Here is a 23,738-nt window from a genome sequence, read left to right as displayed (position 1 = left end):
TGAACGATAAATGGAGAGCAAACACCATTAATCTAATTGGAACGATTAGATTTAGAGTTTTAAAAGAAAGGAGCATTGAGATTTGTTTTCAATACCTTACATACTGATGACTTGTGAACCTAGATTATAAGGGTATTATCACGTGAAATATTCCAGAGTTTACGCAGAGCACAAATGGGAAATGCAAAATATTATTAATTTATATACACCGTATAAAGGATTTAAATTAAATTCTTAGTATCAAAAGAAAACAGGACTGTTTATATATTGATTTCCTTTTTCTCTCAAAGACTGTTAGGTAGACACAAAGTTAAAAAGGGTTCTAAGGACTTCTGTAATTTTGAGGCGACCAAAGAGCATGTTATGCTAATATTACATTCAGACGTTTCTGAATTTAAATTCATGTGAATGACACATTGACTATTATCTAAATTATGTCACATAAATTATTATCGTTATAAATCTAATCAAGAGGTTGTGAGTTCGAGTCACCCCAAGAGCAAGGTGGGTCGTTCTTGGAGGGAGGGAGCCGAGGGTCTATCGGAAACAACCTCTCTATCCACAGGGTGGGAGTAAGGTCTGCATACACACTACCCTCCCCACACCCACTAGTGGGATTATAATGGGTTGTTGTTGTTGTTGTTGTATAAATCTAAAATAACATTGTAATAAATTATAAAAATAAATCTTCCCAACAGTAAGAGAAGTGCATTTGGGATGGATAGATATCAAGAGCTCTCTCTGTCTATTTTTTCAACTTCATATTTTAGAACCATAGAAAGATAAAAAAAAATATCATCTCCTTATTTTATCTCATTCAATGTCAAGTTTTCCTGATTCAGATTACGCACCAGTTGAGAAGAGTTTAACCAATTCAAGCTTGATTCTATAGACGTGGATATTACAACAAATATGCTTTTTCTCCAGATTAATTTATCAATTTGTTGTGTTATATATGTAATGTATTTGACACTTTTTTAGAACTTTTTCTCGTAAGTGATAGTGTCAAACAACGGATAGAAAATAACCACAAACTATGGGTGTTTGAGTGAACCATAATCTTTTCTACAAAATGCTTACATTAATGAATACACTGTTGTGATATTACTTATAGTAAATCCAGTTACTAAATTATAGAACTGGTTGTTATAGGTTTGTTCGCAATATATCTGAGTCGAATATTTCATGTTCGAATTCAAGATTTATTATGCAAAATAAAAAGGAAGAAAGAGTGCAAGGTCAATGTTCACACATTTTTAAGTAGGAACACCAATGGCTTTACAATAATAAAGGTAATACAAGTAAACAGACAAAAGCATAATGCCTGAACAAAATGGATCTTTACAGATCCACAAAAACTGTTACTTAAAAAAGCATAATGCTTGAACAAAATGGAATTTATAGATCCACAAAAACTGATATTTTCTTCTTTTTTTCTCTCGGATATGTGTATATATATTAGAACTACTAAGTCATTTCTAAGGGCATAAAAAAGAGAGCAGAGTTTCTTTACTGCAAAGACCTTTGGCAATGCACAAACTACTATGTATACTGGAATTTCTAAATCCCGAAGGAGCAAAAGAATAGAAACACATTTTTACGTAGGTACACTGGATTCGGGCGTATAATTATATCTCTGAATTTCATCCTCCCAAATCAATTTTGATATAATTTCATCCTTCTCTGGTACATGTTCCTGTAACAGGAGGAAGAAAAAAAAATTAAAAAGAAGACAAATGATACAGCACATATTTTCCTTTTTGAAGGAAGAAAACAAAGAAAAGAATGATGAAGAACCATGTCAACCGACATGAAGCTTAAAATATAAACAAAAGAATTAGCATTATTCAAGTGGTGTCTGATTTAAAGACATATTATAAATATTAAGAGAAGTTTCTAACAGTTTGAAACGCCTCAAGTGGGACATGCCATTTAAGTTGGAGTGTGTACAAAGAACCTAAACGAGTTTTATGTTTGAACTTGACAAAGAACGTTTATTTTACTGCAAATATATTCATATATATATATATATATATATATACCTCAAGTTCTCTGATCAACTCTTTAGCTGTTGGAGCAGACACGATTATGCGACGTGCAGTTGGAGATATAAAGCCTTCATCAACGGCCTTATCAATAAAAGACAATAAGGAATTGTAGTAACCTTCAACATTTAACAACCCCACCTGCATAATTAGATTTAGATTCGATTAGTAGTTAAATAAGTAACTATATAAATGACCAAACAGCCTTCTTTGGACCACAAAAGGACAGCCCGGCGCATTAAGCTCCCACTATGCGCGGGATCCGGTGAAGCGCCGGACCACAAAAGTTTCTTTGGACCAACATTTTCAATATTCTAATGCTTAAGAAGCTCTTTTCTTGCCATTTAAAGAGGATCACGAAGCATGACGATGGTTAGAACGTGCAAATCTTGTATAATCTTTCCATGTGAACAAAAATTAAGGACCACGTGCTTCGATTCTTTTTCAAGTTTCATTATGATTTTGATACGAATTGTTGACTGGAATATAGAATCCCAGCAGGAAAAATACTTTAGGTATGCGAAGAAACTCTAAAATAAGGTTATGTCGTGAAAGAGGTAACACACAAAATGTCAAGACGTAGAATTTCTTGTGTTGGTCAGAGTATTATCAAGTTGCTAATTCAAATGTAAGAGCATAAGAGTTGAAATCATAAAAGTTAGAAATGTCCAAATGGTAAACGATTGTAGCCAAAAAATGTACAGAAAATGACTAGACGCTTATTGTGGAATAACAAAAGACCATTAGAGTCTTTGGAGTATGATGGCACTAAGGAATGATTTTAGTCAAAAGATAAAAGTTCAAGCTATGACCATCTTCACAAGAAAGATTTTATCAAGTCCTTGATTTCCTTTAAATTCAAAGGCACATTTTAGTGTCAAACTTTGCGTCATTAAATACTAATTTTTCATACTTATTACTTTGAGTATATGCTTAAAGGTGACTCCATATATGAGAATGTTTCATTTAGGCCTCAGTCAAGACCTACCACCATAATTTCAACATTAAATTGTTCAATCGATTTCATTTTCATGTATTTTGGTGCATATTTCTCTATGTAAAGTAATGCGAAAAGGATAGCAAATACAGACTACAACTCATAGAAGCCAACAGAAAGAATATGAAAGAAATAGAGTGGATCAATAAATTGTACAGATAGAGAAATAGCAACGACTATGCAATAGTGTAGGATTAGCTTCTAAATGGGCAAACCTACCTAGTAGGGATGCTCAAGGAGAAGAGAATAAAGATAGATTATGGATTATGGATTGGAAATATCGCTTGTAAGTAACTTTTGTCTGGTCGGGATCAATAAAAATTTTCTTTCACCTAAAAAAAGTAATGCGAATAGAAGTGCAGATGACTCACTGGTTTCTGGTGGATACCAAGCTGAGCCCATGTAATGACTTCAAGAAGTTCTTCAAGGGTACCATAACCACCTGAAAATGAGACAGCAGAACACCAATTTCTTATAAAAATGAGATGACACTACAGTTTAGGACACGAATCTTACAAATAGTGTATTTTTTTAGGATTCGACACTATTTTTGGAGCATACGACAAAGTTGCGGTAATATTTTGGAGAATCTACGCAACATAAGTAATATGCTAATAGTAGCAATTACACATGGGAAAACACAATTTTTGATGATTTACCAGGAAGGGCAATGAAGGCATCAGCTTGCCGGGCCATCTCGGCCTTCCTTTGATGCATACCAGACACTGCTCTCACTTCTCCAATAGTTTCACCGGTTAACTGTTACAACATTCAGAACCATAAGTAGACACTTTAGCAGTGATTAAACATGAAATGAAACATAATAGAAAATGATTTCAGAGTTTCTTCTGAGTTATCTGAGTAGTACCTCTCTGGGCATAAGAGTCTTTGGAATCACTCTGCAATAGTACAACCATTTACATTATTAATAACATTCAAGATATAACAAACTGCTAAGCCTTTTTGTTGTGCTAAGAAATAAACTCTACACCATCCCTATTTTTGAAGATTTGGAAATGCTTCACTCAATGTCTAAAAGTCTCCAAAAGTTTAATCTCCCACGTATTGTTCTTTATTTTACTTGTCAATAACTGCCAAAAAGCTCTAGAACATGCAAGATACTTTTAGGAAAAGATTTACAAGAACACCATTTACGTGTTTGTAAGATGTTGTTCGATATCATCTGAACAAAAAATAATTTGTTTGTTCAGAAAATGGCCCATTTGTGCGGCCAACTAAGGAGAGACACAACACTTCAATTATCAAAATATTTCAGCATTTGATCCCGTGATGTCTGCCTTTAGGCAGTACTCAAGAAGTCATCTCATTGAAAACTGAGAAACTTGCAAGGTCTTGAGATCTAACTTTAAAAAATTACTTAAATATGTAAAACAATCTTATACAGACAAGGTCCATTAGTAGAACCAATAAAAACATTTTTTGCCTAGTGTTAATGCGTATGCGCGAGAGAGGGGGGAGTACTCATTCACTTGTGCACACAATACAATTTTTTTTTACACTATCATTTTAATTTAACATATGTTAAAATGTTTTATGCCTTATTTTTTCTAGCAACTAATTATACAAGTGACGTAATAGTGTAAAAATTATACGATTAAATGAAGAGAAAGAGAGGTTGGTTAATTACCCAAGAACATGGCGGCCACCATCATGAACAGCCTGAGAAACAAGACCCATGAGACCAATGCTTCCACCTCCATACACTAAATCTATCCTTCTCTCCACCTTCCACAACGTAATAAAAACCATTTATTAGCACTTCTCAATCATCATATTAAAGCAAAAAAATAAAAACATATAATGACAGGCCACATCAACATATGAAACTACATTAGCATTATACTGTAGTACTCAATATTAAATCAGAAACTATAACTTCCCAGAAAACCAGTTCTAGACCAAAGAATTGTATATTAATCATATATTCCACATGCATGTGCATATTTAAATGCTCTAAAGAGGTTTAATTAGATCGAAATATTAAAGAAGAAAACAGAAGAAAGGGGTCATGATAACAAGATGGCACGTTCTGTTCCCCCATAAAAAGACAGTGGAATTTCTAAGGACTGAAACCATAAAAACTATAAGATCATGCAAGAACACTGCTTAACATACAGACAGCCTACAGCTAGCAATTATTTTAATTTATTTTTCCCCTCCATTCTTTCTTTCTCTCATGCCAAACAGAAAATAAACCCTCAAAATATTTCCTGCCTATTCTCCCAACAACAACATACCCACCTAGAAAGTTCGACAGGTGTTTGGGAAAAAAAATGTGAAAATAAATTAAACAAAAAGAATACAACAATAGAAACAAAAGACGACTTTTTAACATAAATCAACACTCACGGAAAACATCTATTTGAGTTTTGTTAAAAATGGAAAAGCATACTGTAAAAGAGGAACTCAAAGTTATAAAAATGGATTCTTTGATCTTTTAAACCGGTTAAAGATCGGGTGCAACAAAGAAAGTAAAAGCACAATATAAAAGTTGGAAAGGAAGAAGGGTTAAAAGTCATATTTTTTCCTTAAAAAGCACAAAACTTTCTGCTACGAGAAACAGAAAATTAAGAAAGAAAAAAAAGAGAGAATGGAAGGGCGTAAAAATCGTAGTTTTTCATGAAAAGCACAAAACTTTCTGCTTCTGAAAAACGAAAAAAATGGAAGGTCTTAAAAATCATAGCTTTTCATAAAAAGCACAAAAATAGAGGAAAACAATGGAGAAGAAAAAGGTTTAAATTCTTACCAGCTCTTTACCCAAGTCAATAGCAGCTTCTTGGTAGCTACTTTTCTTGCCAGAACTGCTTCCACAGAATACACAAATCCTCTTAAACTTTGATGTTCTCTCTTCCTCCATTCTTATTATTTTTTCCAGTCTTTTTATATATTTTCTTTCTCTCTCTATATATATGTATATGTTTACGTGAATAATAATGACACCAAAAGTGAACAAGAGAAGAAGAAAGGATAGTGGGAAATGGGAATGAGAGCAGAAGAAGCTGCAATTTTCCTTTTTGGCCTTTGTAGGGAAAAAGGAGTACTACTTATAGGCACTTGTTCAGCTGAGCGCTCCATTATATTAGTAAAATATTTACTAGTTTTTCTTTTTGTCTTATTGGCTAAACATTTTGTAATATAGGAGTATATCTTACAAATTCTGCTACCCATTTTTTATTGCTTGCAAATCGTACATTCTCCTTATTTGTTGGACTATTTCATTTCTTGTTGGCTTCCTTATACTTTTTATTATTTTATTTTTTTGTTGGGTTCTTTATAAACAAAAAGTTTGGTGTAGAATGTAGATGCAATTGCTGCACTAGAATATTGAGTCCGTAATTTCCTCTTTCAGGAAAAAAACAAACATAATCGTTTCAACTGAAAAAATTAAAATTGTTAAGTTGCTTCCAGATATTCCAAACATAAATTCTTACACAGACCTTCGATTGTACTTGCAAAAGAGGTTATAACACAACGTTATGTGAAAAGGGTATTTATTTCACTGTGTTACGTCATATATTATCTAACGTAAAATAATATACTATAAATTTTCATTTAATTTGATGCTCCCACTTACCATTATGCTGTAATTCAACAATAAAAATGAAACATTGCACTATTAATCCAAATTTTATATCATAAATCAAATATTACACTTATTAGTTAATATTCATAAGCTTTTAATTAAAATTATTTTTTTTCGTCGAGACCAACCAGATGAGTACTTCCTCCATTCCATTTTAATTGCCGTTTTAGTTCTTTTCACGTCCATCAATAAAAATAATAAATACAATATACAGTTTACTAAATTACTCTTATTAAATGATTCTTGAGAATTGAGTAATATTAAAAAGCCCCATTTGTGGGATTATACTGGGTTGTTGTTATTGTTAATAAAATAAAAAAGAACTATTACTTCTTTAATATTAAGAGTATAGTTAGAAACAATAAATAAATTTAATTCTGAAAATCTAAAGTGACAACTATTTTGAGATAAATTTTTTGAGCTAAATCGACAATTAAAATGAGACGGATGAAGTATAATTCTAAAACATGTATATTCCTTGAATATTATATATACAATCATTATCTCCTTTCTTAAATGATTAACAAGCCATAAGTTAGGAACCCAAAGTGAAGAAAGCTTACTTAAAAAAGTTGTTAGTGTTGGATTATAGGTTGTGGGTCGTTCCATGTGGGCTGACCCGACCCAGTTAAGAGAGATAAGTGAGAGAGCTTAAGGGAAGTTACCACTAAATCACAAACTTTCACTAAAGTAAACGTGCAAAAAGGGAGTGGTGGGTTATCTTTCTTAACCGCTATTACCCTGTCTATTTATGTTAAAACTCAGAACTTTTTGAAGCGTTGTATTTTTTTCTCTGACTAATCATTTCTATACGAAAAATACACACAAGTTAGGACATTTAATTGGTGAAAGATTAACTTTGTTTCCTAGTGATTCAAAGGTTGATTTGGGGTAATTCTTTTGGTGGTGAGTTCAACGGCTTCTGGTGCGTCAATAAGGTACAAACCTCATTGTTCTCGCCCCTCGTTATTATCTAACATTGGTATCAGAGCGGTGATCGTGTGTTCTGTCAAGATGAATGCACGTTGATACTGTATTTGTTTTTTCGAGTTTCTGTGTCGTTTGCTATACTTTCACTGTTATCTTTCAGATGAATTTGATATAAATAACAAGTTTGTGGCGTGAAAGAAAACCCACAAACAAATAACATTGAATATCAATATCATGAAATAGAAGCCTAACTTTCTTGACCCATGCGCCTCTAGTATGTAAAAGTGAGACTATTATGTGTTAATGCAATTTGGCCCATAAGAATAAGTCACTGCTAAAATATTTTCTTTATCTATTATCTCAATGAAGAATGATTATCTTGGTTTCTTTACTTGCAAAAATAAATACAGTGAAATCTTTCATGTTTTGATTATTTACATGATATTCAGACTTGAAAAGTGAATATTTCATATAACTTTTTGTTAGTTGGAAACCATGTAGTAATAATTATATCCATTAGGCAAAGTAAATTACTGATCTGCCTAATAAATGTTTGAATCATTAACAAGGACAGTGAAATATATATGTGAATGACATTTTGTCCAAGTATTAGGAAAATTTGGTTCCTAGTATTTTTATGTATGTTTTCCATAAGAAATTTATGCCACATCGATTTTCATACATATAGATGTATTTCTTTTCCCCGATATCTTTTTGGTATTCATTACAAGATAAAGACGATTCAATGTGCTAAGACTATGAATCTAAATTATTAATGAATTGGTCTTAGTACAGATTTTTTTTTTTAGTAAAATTGTTCAACCCTATCCCTTACATTGATATACTTCTACTAGTTATTGTGACATATGTTGTCACATTGAGTGGTTGTAACCATTCTTATTATTTCCTTGGTCCTATTTCAAATATGGCTGAACATGGTCAAGTTCAAATTACTCCAAGTAGGAGTTCTCGAAATCAAGGAAGGGGATAACGTAGAAGGATACATCGTCGCAGGACTTATTTCTGTAATGATTCACACTCGGAGCCTGAAGTAATCAGAAATGTCCCAAGAGCGAGGCAAAATAAGTTAAGGAATCAGAGGGCGAGCGAAGGGAAGGAGAAACGAAATTTAGGGAGTTTAATGAAGTTAAAATGGGCCCTAATGCTTCCATTCCTGAACATGTACATCCTTTTCAATTAAAAAGACCTGAATTGGCTAATTACATAGAAATTAATGATTGGGAAGTATTAGATATTTTAGCGAACTCTTTTCGAGAGCCTTGGGATGAAATGTTAACTGAGATTTATCATGATATTTGGCCTAGTGCACCTTTTAGCGTATATAGGCAAGAGTTAGTATTCGATTGGTACATGGATGTCCTAGAAAATATGTAAATTGTTATTATATGTTTTATATTAATAAAATTTAAATTATGTTGTTTGTCTCACTAGTTACATATATTATTTATTATTTTATCTTGTAATGGATTGAGACTTGAAATAAAGTACACACTAAAAAGTAATTTTAATATTAATTAAAATATTTAGATATAGATGATAAATGAAAACGTAGTGACCTTTCGATTCTATACTAAATATAAAATAATACTATAATTAATTTGCTTGAGTGTGTAATCATATGCATAAATTGACTGCAGTATATATATTGATGAGTTAAACTTGTAATATTGTCTCTAATAACAAATATGGCATTGAAAAGTATCATTGCTGACTTGAATAAGGGTGACAAATTGAATGGTGAAAATTACGACATCTGGAGTCATAAAATATGGTATGTACTCGAATAGCAAGATGCTCTTGAAAGTATTAACCATGTTATGAGTCACCTTGTAACGATGCGGTCGGTCGTTTTGAGTGTATTAGCCCTGATCCCCTATTTATTGCATCCTCTGTATTATATTGTAGTTACGTGATTTGACGGGATGCTTGGTTTCGGGGTCAGAAAAGTTTCGGAGTGAAATGGGACACATAGTCCCTAAGTTGGAGACTTAACTTGTTAGAGTTGACCGTAGTTTGACTTTAGTGGAGAAGACTCTGAAATAGAGTTTTGATGGTTCTAATAGATCTGAATGGTGATTTTAGACTTAGGAGCGCGACTGGATGTGGATTTGGACACCTGTAGGTCGTTTCGGCGTGTTTCAGCGAAGTTAGGAAAATTGAGGTTTGGAAGGTTTGACCGGGAGTTGACTTTATTGATATCGAGATCAAATTTTGATTTCAAAAGTTGGAATAGGTCCATAATATCATTTATGACTTGTGTGCAAAATTTGATGTCAAGCAGAGTTGTTTTGGTATGAATCGGCAATAGTTTTGGATTTCGGACGTTCATAAGTTCTTAGGGCTTGAATCAATGCGCGATTCGTGATTCTACTGTTGTTTGATGTGATTTGACGCCTCAAACACATTTGTATGATGTTTTAGGAATTGTTAATATGCTTGGTTGAGGTCCCGGGGTCCTCGTGTGTAATTCGGACCATGTTCAGCTTATTTCGGATCATTGGGGAATAGCTGAAGTGCTGGTTTTTCTCAGTTCTTGTTATCTTCCAAGCGTTCGCGAAGGTGTTCTCGCGTTCGCGAAGGTGTTCTCGCGTTCGCGTAGAGTATTATGAGATTGCTGGAAGTTTACCCTTCGCGTTCGCGAAGAAGGCCACGCGTTCGCAAAGGGAAAGGAGCTTGTGCACTGCGATCGCGGACTGGGATCCCCTTTCGCGAAGAGGAAAGGCAGTCTGAGGTGGGGACTCTCGCGTTGGTCTATGCGTTCGTGAGAAGGGCTTCGCGATCGTGAAGCTTTAGAACTTTTGTCACCGTGTTTGCAAGTGGATCCTCGCATTCACGTAAAAGGAAATCTGGGCAGTAATATTTTTTTTCTTCGCGAATGCAAGGCATTTTCCGCGTTCGTGAAGAAGGAATAGCTGGACAGCAGAACTTAAGTTTGAAATCGAGGGTTTATTTCATAATTCATATTTTGGAATTAGAGTGCTCGGTTTGAGGCGAAACTCCGAGGGATTTTCAGAGAGATCATTGGGATAAGGATTCCTAACTCGATTTTGGTTAAATTACTCGAATCTATCATTGTTTTTATCATGTAATTAGGGATTGGAGTTGAAAAATTGGGGAAAAGTGATAGAACTTCTTAGGCTAAAGTTTTACGTTTTGAAAGGTGAAATGAGGTCGGATTTGAATAATTCTTGTATGGTTGGACTCGATATCGAATGGGTGTTCGGTTTTTATAATTTTGGTTGGGTTCTGAGATGTGGGCCCGGGGGGGGGGGGTGTGACGTTTTGGGCGATTTTTTAATTCTTTGCAAAGATCGTAATTTCATTGTTTGAATTAGTTTCCTATAGTTATAATAATAGTATGAAATTTTTTCGGCTAGATTCGAGCCGTTCGGTGTTGGAAAATTGAGGGAAAGGCCTTCTAGTTGATTGAATTAGCGTGGTTTGAGGTAACTGTCTTGTCTAACCTTGTGTGGGGGAATTACCCCTTAGGATTTGGTATTGTTGTGATAATTGTGATATGTGAAAGCCGTGTACGCAAGGTGATGAGTGTGTACACGGGCTAAATGTTGAAATTTTTGATTTTTAGCTATGTAGTTTCCTTCAATGCATTAATTGAATTACTTTAACATGTTATAGTCATCATAATTAGTCTAATTTCACATGTCTACTTGTCCTATCTCTTATTTTCTAATTGCTCTACTTGTTTAGTTGAAATTCTTGTTTCCTTATCCCGTATTCACTATTTAATTGTTGAATTCTTACTTGAAATTGCTACTCCTCGGAATATCTTATTGTTGAAATTGGTATTGAGTTATAAATGCCGTGATTCCTATTGAGACAAAGTGTTAGGTTGTGAAATATCATTCTATTGAGTTATTCTTACGGTTATTATTGTTGAGACTTTATGTATATTGTGGTTGAGCCGTGGGCTCTTTATTGTGGAATTCTGTTATTGTTTGGTTTCTCTGGCAAATTGTGATATTGGGCACTTGAGGTGCGATTTGTGATACGTTGTGATGTTGATACGCATGTGATGGTATAATCTGAGTGTTGAAACACATACGGTGAGATAAGATGGTCTTGATACGCGTGGCTAGTAGGGGAACTACTAGAAGCCATGCGGTGTGATAAGGTGAGCTAAAATGCGGGATGCTATTTCGAGAAAAATAATTTTCAAAACTAAATGTAAAGGCTCCTGCGGTGATATAAGGAAAGACTGTGAGTTACTTGTATGATTTGGGACTACGAGGCGGTACCTCAGTAGTGGCCCTTGTTGATCTTTCTCTATTTGCTATAATTGTCTTGGTTGTTTGTTTCCTTAACATGTTAATCCTTGTTTCCTTCCGTGTTGTATTAACTGCCTTGATTCTGTGTTGTTAAATTTTGGTAAATTCCTTATTGTTTCATTTTCATTGTCATTATCATTATATCGTTATATCTTTCGTCTTGTTTATTATTATCTCCAGTAGGGCCTTGACCTGACCTCGCCACTACTCTACTGAGGTTAGGTTTGGTACTTACTGGGTACCATTATGGTATACCCATGCTACGCTTCTATACATCTTTTTGTGCAGATCCAGGTACTTTCTATCAGTGCCGACACTAGTGAGCTGAGTTTACTTTGGAGACTTCAAGGCATACCCGCCCGCGTCCGCAGGCCTCGGAGTCCCTTTCTATCCCGTTCTCCTTATTTCATTGCCCTATTATAGATAGTGATGTATAGGATTTACTCAGTACTGTTACATAGAGTTTGTGACTTATATTTCACCAGGTTTTGGGAGTTGTACATATTGAGTTACAGATTTTATTTATGTAGTTCCTGAAGTTTTGAGACTCTAAATTATTATTTTACTTATTCCGCATGTTGTTAAGACTAGGTACCGTCACGATATCCTACGGAGGAAATTTGAGGTCGTGACATACCCAGAGGAGGGTAACACTGTCCAACACAAGAGGGATCTGGAAACTTATAATATTTGGAAAAAGAAAGATTCTACTACACGTGGAATTATTGTAAGTTCGGTTGCTGATGATCTCATCCACGAATGTGAGCAATATCCTACTTCTCAAGCCATGTGGGCACATTTTATAGAGGCATATGGGGGTACAACTATGACTCGCCTTCGACAGTTGACAATCAAGTTTGACACATACAAAAAGCGTCATGATCACAATGCCAAGCAACATCTAAGGGTGATGTCAAATATGATTGCTTAACTCAAAAGTGCTGGCCATGTTCTCTCTGATGAGAAGCGGGTTTAGGCAGTGATTCAGTCTCTTCCCAATATTTGGGAACATCTGAAGGTTAACTTGACCCACAATGATAACATCAAAACTTTTGCTGATGTTGCCCGTTATGTGGAGCTTGAATACGAGCGGCTTGGTGCTACTAAAGATGTACCTAATGCCTTTGTGGCAGAATCAAGTGGTACAAAGAGATCAAGCTTTAAGCGCAAGAGAAATTCGAAAAATGACAGAAAGGGTAAGGTGACCGGAGAAGGATCCTCCAAGAAAATAAACAAGCCAAATTCCAACAAAGGATAACAGTTCTATAAGAAGAAAGACAAGAGTAAGATGAAGTGCTACAATTATCAAGTTCCATGCATTTTGCTCGTGAGTGCACTGAGCCAAAAAAGGTAGCATTTCAAAACACATCTCTAAGTGCTATATATGTTTCTAGCACTATTTTACTAACTAAATCTTATCATGTGTAGATTGTAGACTCAGGGGTCACCGACTATGTGAGCCGTGATAGAGAAGCATTTATAGAGTTTCGTCAAGTTCCACCTGGATCAAGGCATGCATATGTGGGAAATAATGCAAAGTTTGAAGTCAAAGGGATAGGCACTTGCAGAATGGACATGCATGTTGACCTATCTTTGATGTTGCATGACGTCCTATATGTTTCAGAGATTCGACAAAACTTAGTGTCTGTGTCTGTTCTTCTAGATTTGGATTTCAATTTGAACTTTAGTCGCGATGGTCTTAGAATTACGTACAATGTTGTTTATGGTTTTGGACATTATTATGATGGTTTTATTGTATTATATTATAATCCTTCTACGTATAACTATTATGTTGACCGTTCTGTTGTGGCATGTTGTTCTAGTAATAATGATGTTGATGGTATTACATGGCATACAAGATTATGTCACATAGGGCAGGATCGAATGAATAGATTGGCTAAGGAAGGGCATTTGGGTTCTTTCTCTAAAATTGAAATGCCAACTTGTGAAAATTGTCTTACCGGAAAGATTACACGTAAACCATTTGGAAATGCTAAGAGAGCTGATTTTCAATTGCAATTAATCCATTCAGATATCTGTGGTCCAATGAATGTAAGGGCTAGGTCTGGTGCTTTATATTTCATTATGTTCATTGATGATTTCACGCGCTTTGGTTATGTCCTTTTGATTTCTCATAAATCTGAAGCACTTGAATGTTTTAAGAAATATTTGAATGAAGTTGAGAATCAATTAGACAAAAGAATTGAGACCTTAAGAACCGATAAAGGGCGTGAATATCTTTCAAAAGAATTTAAGTATTGTGTAATGAAAAGGGCATCACTAGACAGTTAACTATTCCTTACATATCTCAACAAAATGGTGTAACAGAAAGGAGGAATAGAACACTATTGAACATGATAAGGTCCATGATGGTGCAGGCAAATTTACCTATCTCTTTTTCGGGAGATGCGTTATTGACTGCAGCCTACATAGTGAACAAAGTGCCTTCTAAATCGATTTCTTCCACTCCTTATGATCTATGGATTGGTCTAAACCAAACTTAAAAGATTTACGACCTTGGGGTTGTGCTGCATATGTAAAAGATTCTTTTAGCAAGTTTGGTAAATTAGATCCAAAAGGTAAGAAATATATCTTTATAAGATATGCAGATTACTCCAAAGGGTATGTGTTCATTGGTAAATTAGAGGATGGACGTGTTGCTCAGATTGAATCACGAGATGTCACATTTCTGGAAAATAATTTTCCAAAGAAGGGCGAGGTAAAGAATGGAGAGCCTCTTTATGAAATGTTGAACTCAGATAGTTAGCAAATGTCTTCCGACACAATTGATAATCAAATCGATCAAGATCTTGTTCTTTATCCGAGTGGGATTGGGAGTTCTCAATCCCAAAATCCTTCTGACAAATCCAAATTTCAACTACGAAAGAGCACCAGGAAAAATATACTGAAACATACTTATGAGATTGAAGATTATGTTTTCTTGGTATCTCCCACATAAATGGATGAGCCAAAGTAAGTGACTGAGGCATTATCGAACCCTGGAAAAGATGAGTGGATGAAAGCAATGAAAGAAGAATTAGAATCCATGAAAACCAACAAAGTATGGGATCTAGTGACCTTCCGCCTGGGCGTATAGCCATTGGGAATAAAATGGGTTCTCAAAGTTAAACGCAAAGCTGATGGGTCAATAGAAAGATACAAGGAAGGATTGGTGGCAAAAGGCTTTACTAAAAAAGATGGAATAGATTTTGAGGAAACATTTTCACCAGTTATGAAATTTACCTCAATTCGCTTACTTTTGGCTATTGTTGCACGTTTGGATTTGGAATTACATCAAATGGATATGAAGACAGCTTTTCTCAAAGGAGAACTAAATGAAGAAATCTACATGGAACAAACTGTAGGCTTCATGTTTAAAGGCCAAGAAAAGAAGGTCTGTAAATGTAACGACCCGGCCGGTCATTTTGAGAAAATTAGCCCCGAACCTATATTTACTGTTCCTTCTAATTTATTTTTGGGTTTTGTGACTTGCCGGAAGGATTTGTTTTTGGTTTCGGAGCAAAATGAGACACATAGTCCCTAAAATAGAGGTTTAAGTCATAGGAATTGACCGTAATTCGAATTGTATAAAGACAACTCCGAAATAAAGTTTTGACGGTTCCTATAGCTCCGTAGAGTGATTTTGATCTTAGTAGCGTGTTCGGATGCTGAATTGGAGGTCCGTAGGTCATTTTAGTGCTAATTGGCGAAAGTTGGAAAAAGGATGATTTTTGAGAAGTCTAACTGGGAGTGGACTTTTTAGTATCGAGGTTGGATTCCTATTCCAAAAGTTGGAATAGGTCCGTAATGTCAATTATGACCTATTTACAAAATTTGAAGTCAACCAGACTTGATTTGATAGGTTTTGGCGTCGGATGTAGAAGTTTGAAACTTTGAAGTTCATTAGGCTTGAACCGATGTGTAATTCATGTTTTTAGCGTTGTTTGATGTGATTTAAAGGCTTGACTAAGTTCGTGTAATGTTTTAGGACTAGTTGGTATATTTGGTTGAGGTCCCGAGGGCCTCGAGTGAGTTTCGGATGGTTAACGGATCATTTTTGGACTTAGAAGATTTTCTTGTGCTGGGCTGGTTCTAGTGTAATCGCACATGCGCAAGGTTGACCGCATATGCGAACCCGGAGGTGCAAGCTATGGGGGGCACGTGCGGAGCTAGAGGAGTTAGCCAGTGGTCGCAGGTGCGGTGTGTGGGCCGCAGAAGCAGAGTTGCTTCTGCGGGGGATCGATCACAGAAGCTAGTGAGTGCTTGGGGAGGCTTTCGCAGAAGCGGACGAGGGATCGTAGAAGCGCATCCGCAGATGCGGAGATTTGCGCACAGGTGCGAAACTTGGGGATTTAAGTGAACTCCGCAGATGCGGAGACTTCACCACAGAAGCGGAATTTGGTCCGCAAAAGCGGAAAGCCTGGGCAGATTCTTTAAATTCAAGGGCTCAGGATTTTTATCATTTGTTGGATATTTGAGCTCGTGTTTGGCGATTTTTGAGAGCATTTTCGAGGGATTTATTGAGATAAGTCCCTTATGCTTATTTTTGATCAATAATCTTGTTTCCCCATTGATTTTTCCACCTAGATTATGTGTGTTTAAGGTGGAATGTGGCAGTTTGAGTCTAGGGATTTGAAGAGTGTAATTTGGGGATTTGAGTGGCGACTTGGTGTCGTATTTTTATAATTTTGGTATGGGTAAACTCGTGGTTGAATGTATGTTCGTATTTTGCGACTTTGATCCAATTCCGAGACGTGGGCCCAGGTCGACTTTTTAGGGCGATTTTTTGATTACTTGCTAAAGTCATAGATTTTATGTTTTAAATTAGATTCTTGTAATTGTATTCATGTTGTGAAATTTCTTTAGGCTAGATTTGGTCTATTTAGAGTCGAAAAATCAAGGGAAAGGCATTCTTATCGATTGATTGAGCGACATTTGAGGTAAATGACTTGTCTAAATTTGTGTGGGGAAAATCCCCTTAGGATTTGGTACTGTCATAACAATTTGTTATATGTGAGCGCCGTGTACGCGAGGTGACGAATGCATACACGGGCTGATTATGAAAAATTTGGTTCTTGCTGATTCGTCATCTTTTAAAATATATTAACTGAGTTGTCTTCTTTTTAAATACATTAACTGAGTTGCCTTAACATATGTCGTGATCATGTTTAGTCTAGCATCGCATGTCTACGTACCTTAATCCTTACTTGCAATTTGTGCAACATGCTTAGTTGAATTACCTGCTTTTCTTGATTTGAATTCAATCTTTAACTGTAAAATTCTTGCTGAAAATTTATGTTTTCCTTCGATTACCTACTGCTTATTTACTTTGGGACTACGAGGCAGTTCCTCGGGAGATTCTCATGTACTGCATATTTACTTTGGGAATACGAGGCATTTACTCAAGAGATCCAATTGTACTGCATATTTACTTTTGGACTACGAGGCGTTTACTCGGGAGACCCCATGTACTGCATATTTACTTTGGGACTACGAGGCGTTTACTCTAGAGATCCCTCTGTACTGCATATTTATTTTGGGACTACGAGGCGTTTACTCGGGATATCCTTTATACTGCATATTTACTTTGGGACTAAGAGGCGGTTCCTCGGGAGATCCTCATGTACTGCATCTTTATATTTGGGACTACGAGGCAGTACCTCGGGAGTGCCCCTACTGTGTGCCTCTATTTATTGTGCTGATATTTTCTGAAACTTTTTATTGTTTAAATTCTTAGTCATTTCAAAATATTATTATATTTTCTGCCTTACTTTTCTTTTAAACCAGTAGGGCCCTGACCTGACCTCGTCACTACTCTACCGAGGTTAGGCTTGGCACTTACTGGGTACCGTTGTGGTGTACTCATACTACACTCTGCACATCCTTTTGTGCAGATCCAGGTTCTTCCCACCAGACTAGATACTAGTGAGTTGGACTGCACGTGGAGACTTCAAGGTATATCTACCAACGTCTGCATACCTCAGAGTCCCTCTCTATCCTTATTATCTTATTTCCCTAATTCTCCTTAGACTTGATGTATAGAGACACTTAGTATTTCTATTAGAAGCTTGTGACTTGTTTCCACAAGGTTTTGGGAGTTGTAATTATTGAATTGCAGTTTTATATTTATATATCATGAGTTGAGATTAGAGTTCAGTTCATTATTCATTGATTCCGCAAATTTGTAGGCTTACCTAGTCTTAGAGACTATGTGCCATCTCGACATTCTACGGAGGGAAAAATAGGATCGTGACAAGTTGGTATCAGAGCACTAGGTTCATAGGTGTTATGTGTCACAAGCAGGTTTAGTAGAGTCTCGTAGATCGGTACGGAGACATCTGTACTTATCTTCGGGAGTCTATGGAACTGTTAGGAAAAGTTTCACTTTCTTGATTTCCTTATGGTGAGAGATTTTGACTTCGGACTCTAAACTTTTGTCTTTCTATTCTCTCACAGATGGTGAGGACACGTACAGCTGGATCGGATAACCAGTCACGCGTGCCCTCTGCTAGAGTCGCGAGAGGCCGGTGTCGGGGTAGAGGCCGAGGACGTCTACGTGGTGTAGCCAGAGCACCCGCACGAGCTACTATAGAGGAGCCACCAGTAGCTCCAGTTGGAGGAAAGTCACCTGAGATGCCTGTTACTGCACCATCCCTCCATGAGACTCTATCCCAGTTCTTAGCCATGTTCAGTATCTTGGCTCAGGCAGGATTGATACCTCTTGCTCCTGCCACATCTCAGACCGGGGGAGGAGCACAGACTCCAATCACCAGTACCCCAGAGCAACGGGTTCAGGTAGACCAGGATCCAAAGATTATACCGATATAGCCGGTAGCTCCAGTTTATCCCGAGGTTAGGGCAAGAGCTTCTAAGGCAGAGCAGCTCAGACTCGAGAGGTACAAGAAGTACCACCCACCTACTTTTAGTGGCTTGGCGTTAGAGGATGCCCAGGGCTTTCTTGAGGAGTAACATCGTATCCTCCATACTATGGGTGTTGTGGAGACTTACGAGGGTTCTTTCACTATATTCCAGCTTAGAGGAGTGGCCTATCAGTGGTGGTGCGCATATGAGTTGGATAGTCTTGTTGAGGCAACTTCACTTACCTGGACTCAGTTCTCAAATATCTTCCTGAGGGAGTATGTTACTAGAGTCTCAGGGATGCTTGGCGCGTGGAGTTTGAGCATTTGCACCAGGGAGCTATGACCGTGTCAGAATATGCGGTCCAATTTAGTGACTTGGTCAGGCATGCACCAACCCGGGTCGCTACTATTCAAGAGCGGGTTCGTCGGTTCATTGAGGGGCTCAACCCCACTATCAAATTGAGCATGGCCCACGAGTTGGAGATGGATATTACATACCAGCAGGTAGTAGGGAATGCTAGGAGGTTGGAGGGTATACTGACTCAGGATAGAGAGGAAAGAGAGGCCAAGAGGTCTTAAGAGTCTAGCACTTACAGTGGTACTCGTGCCCCAACTACATCTCGTCAGGGCAGAGGTTATATGGGTCGCCCTGTTCATTCAGCACTTCCAGCCGCTAGCGGTGCTCCTGCCACTACTAGGCCACATGATCCTTATTATGCACCGCCAGTGTCTAGTGTGTCCAGTCGATCAGGCCCGAGCCAGTTGCAGTAGCCACGTCCTCCGAGAGCTTGTTTTGAGTGTGGAGACACTCGTCATTTGGTTAGGGATTGCCCCAAATTCAGGAGGGGTGCACCTCCACAGATTTCTGAGGCACCGCGTGCTCCACCGGGTCCTCAGGCTATGAGTACATCACCAGCTCCCTCCCCACCTGCATAGTCAGCTAGAGGTGGAGGTCGGATAGGTAGAGGTCGCCCTAGAGGGGGAGGCCATGCCAGATATTACGCCTTTCCTGCTAGGACAGAGGCAGTTGCATCAAATTCTATTATCACAAGTACTATTCCAGTCTGTCATAGAGATGCATCAGTTTTATTTGATCCAGGCTCCACTTATTCCTATGTGTCATCTTATTTTGCTTCGTATTTGGGTGTATCCCGTGATTCTTTGAGTTCACCTCTTTATGTATCTATACCTGTGGGTGATTTCATTATTGTTGACTATGTGTATCGGTTGTGTTTGATTGTTCTTAGTGGTTTTGAGACCAGAGCCGATTTATTATTGCTTAGTATGGTGGATTTCGATGTTATTTTGGGCATGGACTGGTTGTCGCCCTATCACACTATCCTTGATTGTCATTTTAAGACGATGACGTTGGCTATTCCAAGTCTACTATGACTAGAGTGGAGAGGTACCTTGGATCATGTTCCTAGAAGGGTTGTTTCATTTCTTAAATCTCAGTGGATGGTTGAGAAGGGGTGTGATGCGTATCTGGCCTATGTGAGAGATGTTAGTGTTAATACCCCTACTGTCGAGTTAATTTCGATAGCGAGGGATTTTGAAGACGTATTTCCAGCAGATCTTCCGGGCATGCCGCCCGACAGAAATATTCACTTTGGCATTGATTTGTTACCGGGCACTCAGCCCATTTCTATTCCACCTTATCGTATGGTCTTGTTTGTGAAGAAGAAGGATGGTTCTATACGAATGTGTATTGATTATCGCTAGTTAAACAAGGTTACAGTGAAGAACATGTATTGCCATGTATTGATGACCTATTTGATCAACTTCAGGGTGCCAAAGTGTTCTCTAAGATCGGCTTGCGTTCAGGCTATCATCAGTTGAAGATTCGGGAGCTAGATATCCCGAAGACTGCTTCCAGGACTCGGTATGGTCATTACGAGTTCCTTGTGATGTCTTTTGGGCTGACCAACACCCCAACAACATTCATGCACTTGATGAACAATGTATTTAAACCCTATCTGGACTCCTTCATCATTGTGTTTATTGACAATATTCTGGTGTATTCACGGAGTCGGGAAGATCATGAACAACACCCGAGGACTGTGCTTCAGACTTTGAGAGAAAATAAGTTATATGCAAAATTTTCAAAGTGTGAATTCTGTCTTGATTCAGTGGGATTTTTGGGTCATATAGTTTCGTGCGAGGGGATCAAGGTAGATCCGAAGAAGATTGAGGCAGTGTAGAGTTGGTCCAGACCATCCTCAGCTATGGAGATCCGGAGTTTTCTTGGCTTGGCGGGGTATTATCGCCTATTTGTAGAGGATTTCTCTTCTATTGCCTCACCTATAACTAGATTGACCCAGAAGGGTGCTCCGTTCACGTGGATCGAGGAGTGTGAGGAGAGATTTCAAAAGATCAAGACTGCTTTGACTACAACTCCAGTATTGGTATTGCCTATAGGTTCAGGATCTTATACTGTGTATTGCGATGCGTCACGTATTGGCCTCGACGCAGTGTTGATGCAAGACGGGAGGGTGATTGCCTATGTGTCCAGACAGTTAAAGGTACATGAGAAGAATTATCCTGTCTACGACCTTGAGTTAGTAGCTATTGTTCATGCCTTGAAGATTTGGCGGCATTATTTGTATGGTGTCTATTGTGAGGTTTATACCGATCACCGGAGTCTACAACATCTGTTTAAATAGAAGGATCTTAACTTGCGGCAACAGAGGTGGTTGGAGTTGCTTAAGGATTATGATATTTCCATTCTCTATCACCCTGGGAAGGCCAATGTAGTGGCTGATGCCTTAAGTCATAAAGCGAAGAGTTTGGGCAGCTTAGCATATTTATCGGTACTACAGAGGCCTTTAGCCTTGGATGTCCATGCCTTGACCAACCAGTTTGTTAGATTGGATGCTTCTGAGCCGAGCCGAGTTTTTGCTTGTGTGGTTTCTCAGTCTTCTCTTTATGATCGTATCAGAGAACGTCAGTATGATGACCCCCATCTGCTTGTCCTTAAGGACACGGTTCAATACGGTGATGCCAAGTAAGTCACTATTGGATATGACGATGTATTACGGATGCAGGGCAGGCTATGTGTGCCTAATGTAGATGTTTTGCGTGAGTTGATCCTCCAGGAGGCTCACAGTTCACGGTACTCCATTCATCCAAGTGCCGCGAAGATGTATCAAGGTGCTGCGAAGATGTATCAGAATTTGAGGCAGCACTATTGGTCGACGCGGATGAAGAAGGACATAGTGGAATATGTAGCTTGTTGCCTAAATTGTCAGCATGTGAAGTATGAGCATCAACGACCGGGTGGATTGCTTCAGAAGATGGAGATTCCAGAGTGGAAATGGGAGTGGATCACTATGGATTTTGTTGTTGGGCTCCCAGGGACTCAGAGAAAGTTTGATGCGGTTGGGTGATTGTAGATAGGTTGACCAAGTCAGCTCATTTCCTTCCTGTGGTTACTACTTACTCTTCAAAGCAGCTAGCTCAGGTTTACATCCGCGAGATTGTCAGGCTTCATGGCATACTGGTATCTATCATCTCTGACCGGGCTACGCAGTTTACATTACGGATCTGGAGAGCCGTATAGTATGAGTTGGGTACTCGTGTGGAGTTGAGTACAATATTTCACCCTCAGACGGACGGACAGTACGAACGCACTATTCAAATATTAGAGGATATGCTTCGTGCGTGTGTGATTGATTTTGGGGGTGCTTGGGATCAGTTCTTGCCACTTGCGGAGTTTGCCTACAACAACAGTTATCAATCGAGCATTCAAATGGCGCCGTATGAGGCTTTGTATGGTAGACGGTGCTAGTCTCTAGTGGGTTGGTTCAAGCCGGGCGAGGCCAGGTTATTGGGTACAGACTTGGTTTAGGATGCCTTGGAGAAGGTTAAATTGATTCAGGATCGACTTCGTATAAGCCAGTCCAGGCAGAAGAGTTATGCGGATCAAAAGGTTTGCGACGCTGCATTCATGGTTGGGTGAGCGGGTTTTGCTCCGGTTTTTGCCCATGAAGTGTGTTATGAGGTTCGGAAAGAAGGACAAGTTGAGCCCTAGGTATATGAGGCCTTTTTAGATTCTTCATAGGGTTGGAGAGGTGGCTTACAGACTTGCACCACCACCTAGTCTCTCTGTAGATCATCCAGTGTTCCATGTTTCCATACTCCAGAAGTATCACGACGATCCGTCTCATGTGTTAGACTTCAGCTCAGTCCAGTTGGATAAGGATCTATCTTATATTGAGGAGTCAGTGCCATTTTGGACATGCAGGTTCGAAAGTTGAGGTCAAAGAACATTGCTTCAGTGAAAGTGGTGACTTGGGAGACCGAGCATGTTATGCGCAGCAGTTATCCTCATCTTTTTACCACTTCAGGTATTTCTCTATACTCGTTCGAGGACGAATGTATGTTTTAAGAGGGGGATGATGTAACGATCCGGCCGGTCGTTTTGAGAAAATTAGCCCAGAACCCCTATTTACTGTTCCCTCTAATTTATTTTGGGGTTTGTGACTTTCCGTAAGGATTTGTTTTTGGTTTCGGAGCGAAATGGGATACATAGTCCCTAAAATGGAGGTTTAAATCATAGGAATTGACTGTAGTTTGAACTGTGTGAAGATGGATCTGGAATGGAGTTTTGATGGTTCCTATAGCTCCGTAGGGTGATTTTGGTCTTATGAGCGTGTTTAGATGTTGAATTGGAGGTTCGTAGGTCATTTTAGCGCTAATTGGCAAAAGTTGGAAAAATGATGGTTTTTGAGAAATTTGACCGGGAGTGAAGTTTTTGATATCGAGGCCGGATTCCAATTCCGAGAGTTGGAGTAGGTCCGTAATGTCAATTATCACTTGTGTGCAAAATTTGAAGTCAACCGGACTGGATTTGATAGGTTTCAACGTCGGATGTAGAAGTTTGAAACATTAAAGTTCATTAGGCATGAATCGATGTGTAATTCATGTTTCTAGCATTTTTTGATGTGATTTAAAGGCTTGACTAAGTTCTTATGATATTTTAGAACTAGTTGGTAT

The 23,738-nt window shown here is 38.0% G+C and overlaps 1 protein-coding gene across 3 annotated transcripts; it reads right to left on the bottom strand.

The window, feature by feature from the left end:
* Window positions 1–1,232: 1,232 nt before the first annotated feature.
* On the bottom strand, window positions 1,233–6,090 carry LOC104104929 (cytokinin riboside 5'-monophosphate phosphoribohydrolase LOG7). Of its 3 annotated transcripts, none has more exons than XM_009613123.4 (7): window positions 5,810–6,090; window positions 4,691–4,788; window positions 3,911–3,941; window positions 3,702–3,801; window positions 3,414–3,484; window positions 2,043–2,186; window positions 1,233–1,696 (listed from the first exon to the last, which is right to left on the bottom strand). In XM_009613123.4, exons 1-7 carry the CDS (start codon window positions 5,918–5,920, stop codon window positions 1,598–1,600), a joined length of 654 nt encoding a protein of 217 aa, XP_009611418.1. In that variant the 5' UTR covers window positions 5,921–6,090; the 3' UTR covers window positions 1,233–1,597. The 3 variants fall into 3 exon arrangements, with proteins under 3 accessions (XP_009611418.1, XP_009611420.1, XP_070051113.1); XM_009613125.4 differs by lacking the exon at window positions 5,810–6,090 and adding an exon at window positions 5,413–5,608; XM_070195012.1 differs by lacking the exon at window positions 5,810–6,090 and adding an exon at window positions 5,456–5,584.
* Between the last annotated feature and the right edge of the window lie 17,648 nt (window positions 6,091–23,738).

The sequence above is a fragment of the Nicotiana tomentosiformis genome, chromosome 2 (assembly GCF_000390325.3).
Source record: "Nicotiana tomentosiformis chromosome 2, ASM39032v3, whole genome shotgun sequence".
Lineage (NCBI taxonomy): Eukaryota > Viridiplantae > Streptophyta > Magnoliopsida > Solanales > Solanaceae > Nicotiana > Nicotiana tomentosiformis.
Note: the sequence above shows the minus strand (reverse complement) of the source record. Positions and strands in the feature narration are given on the sequence as shown.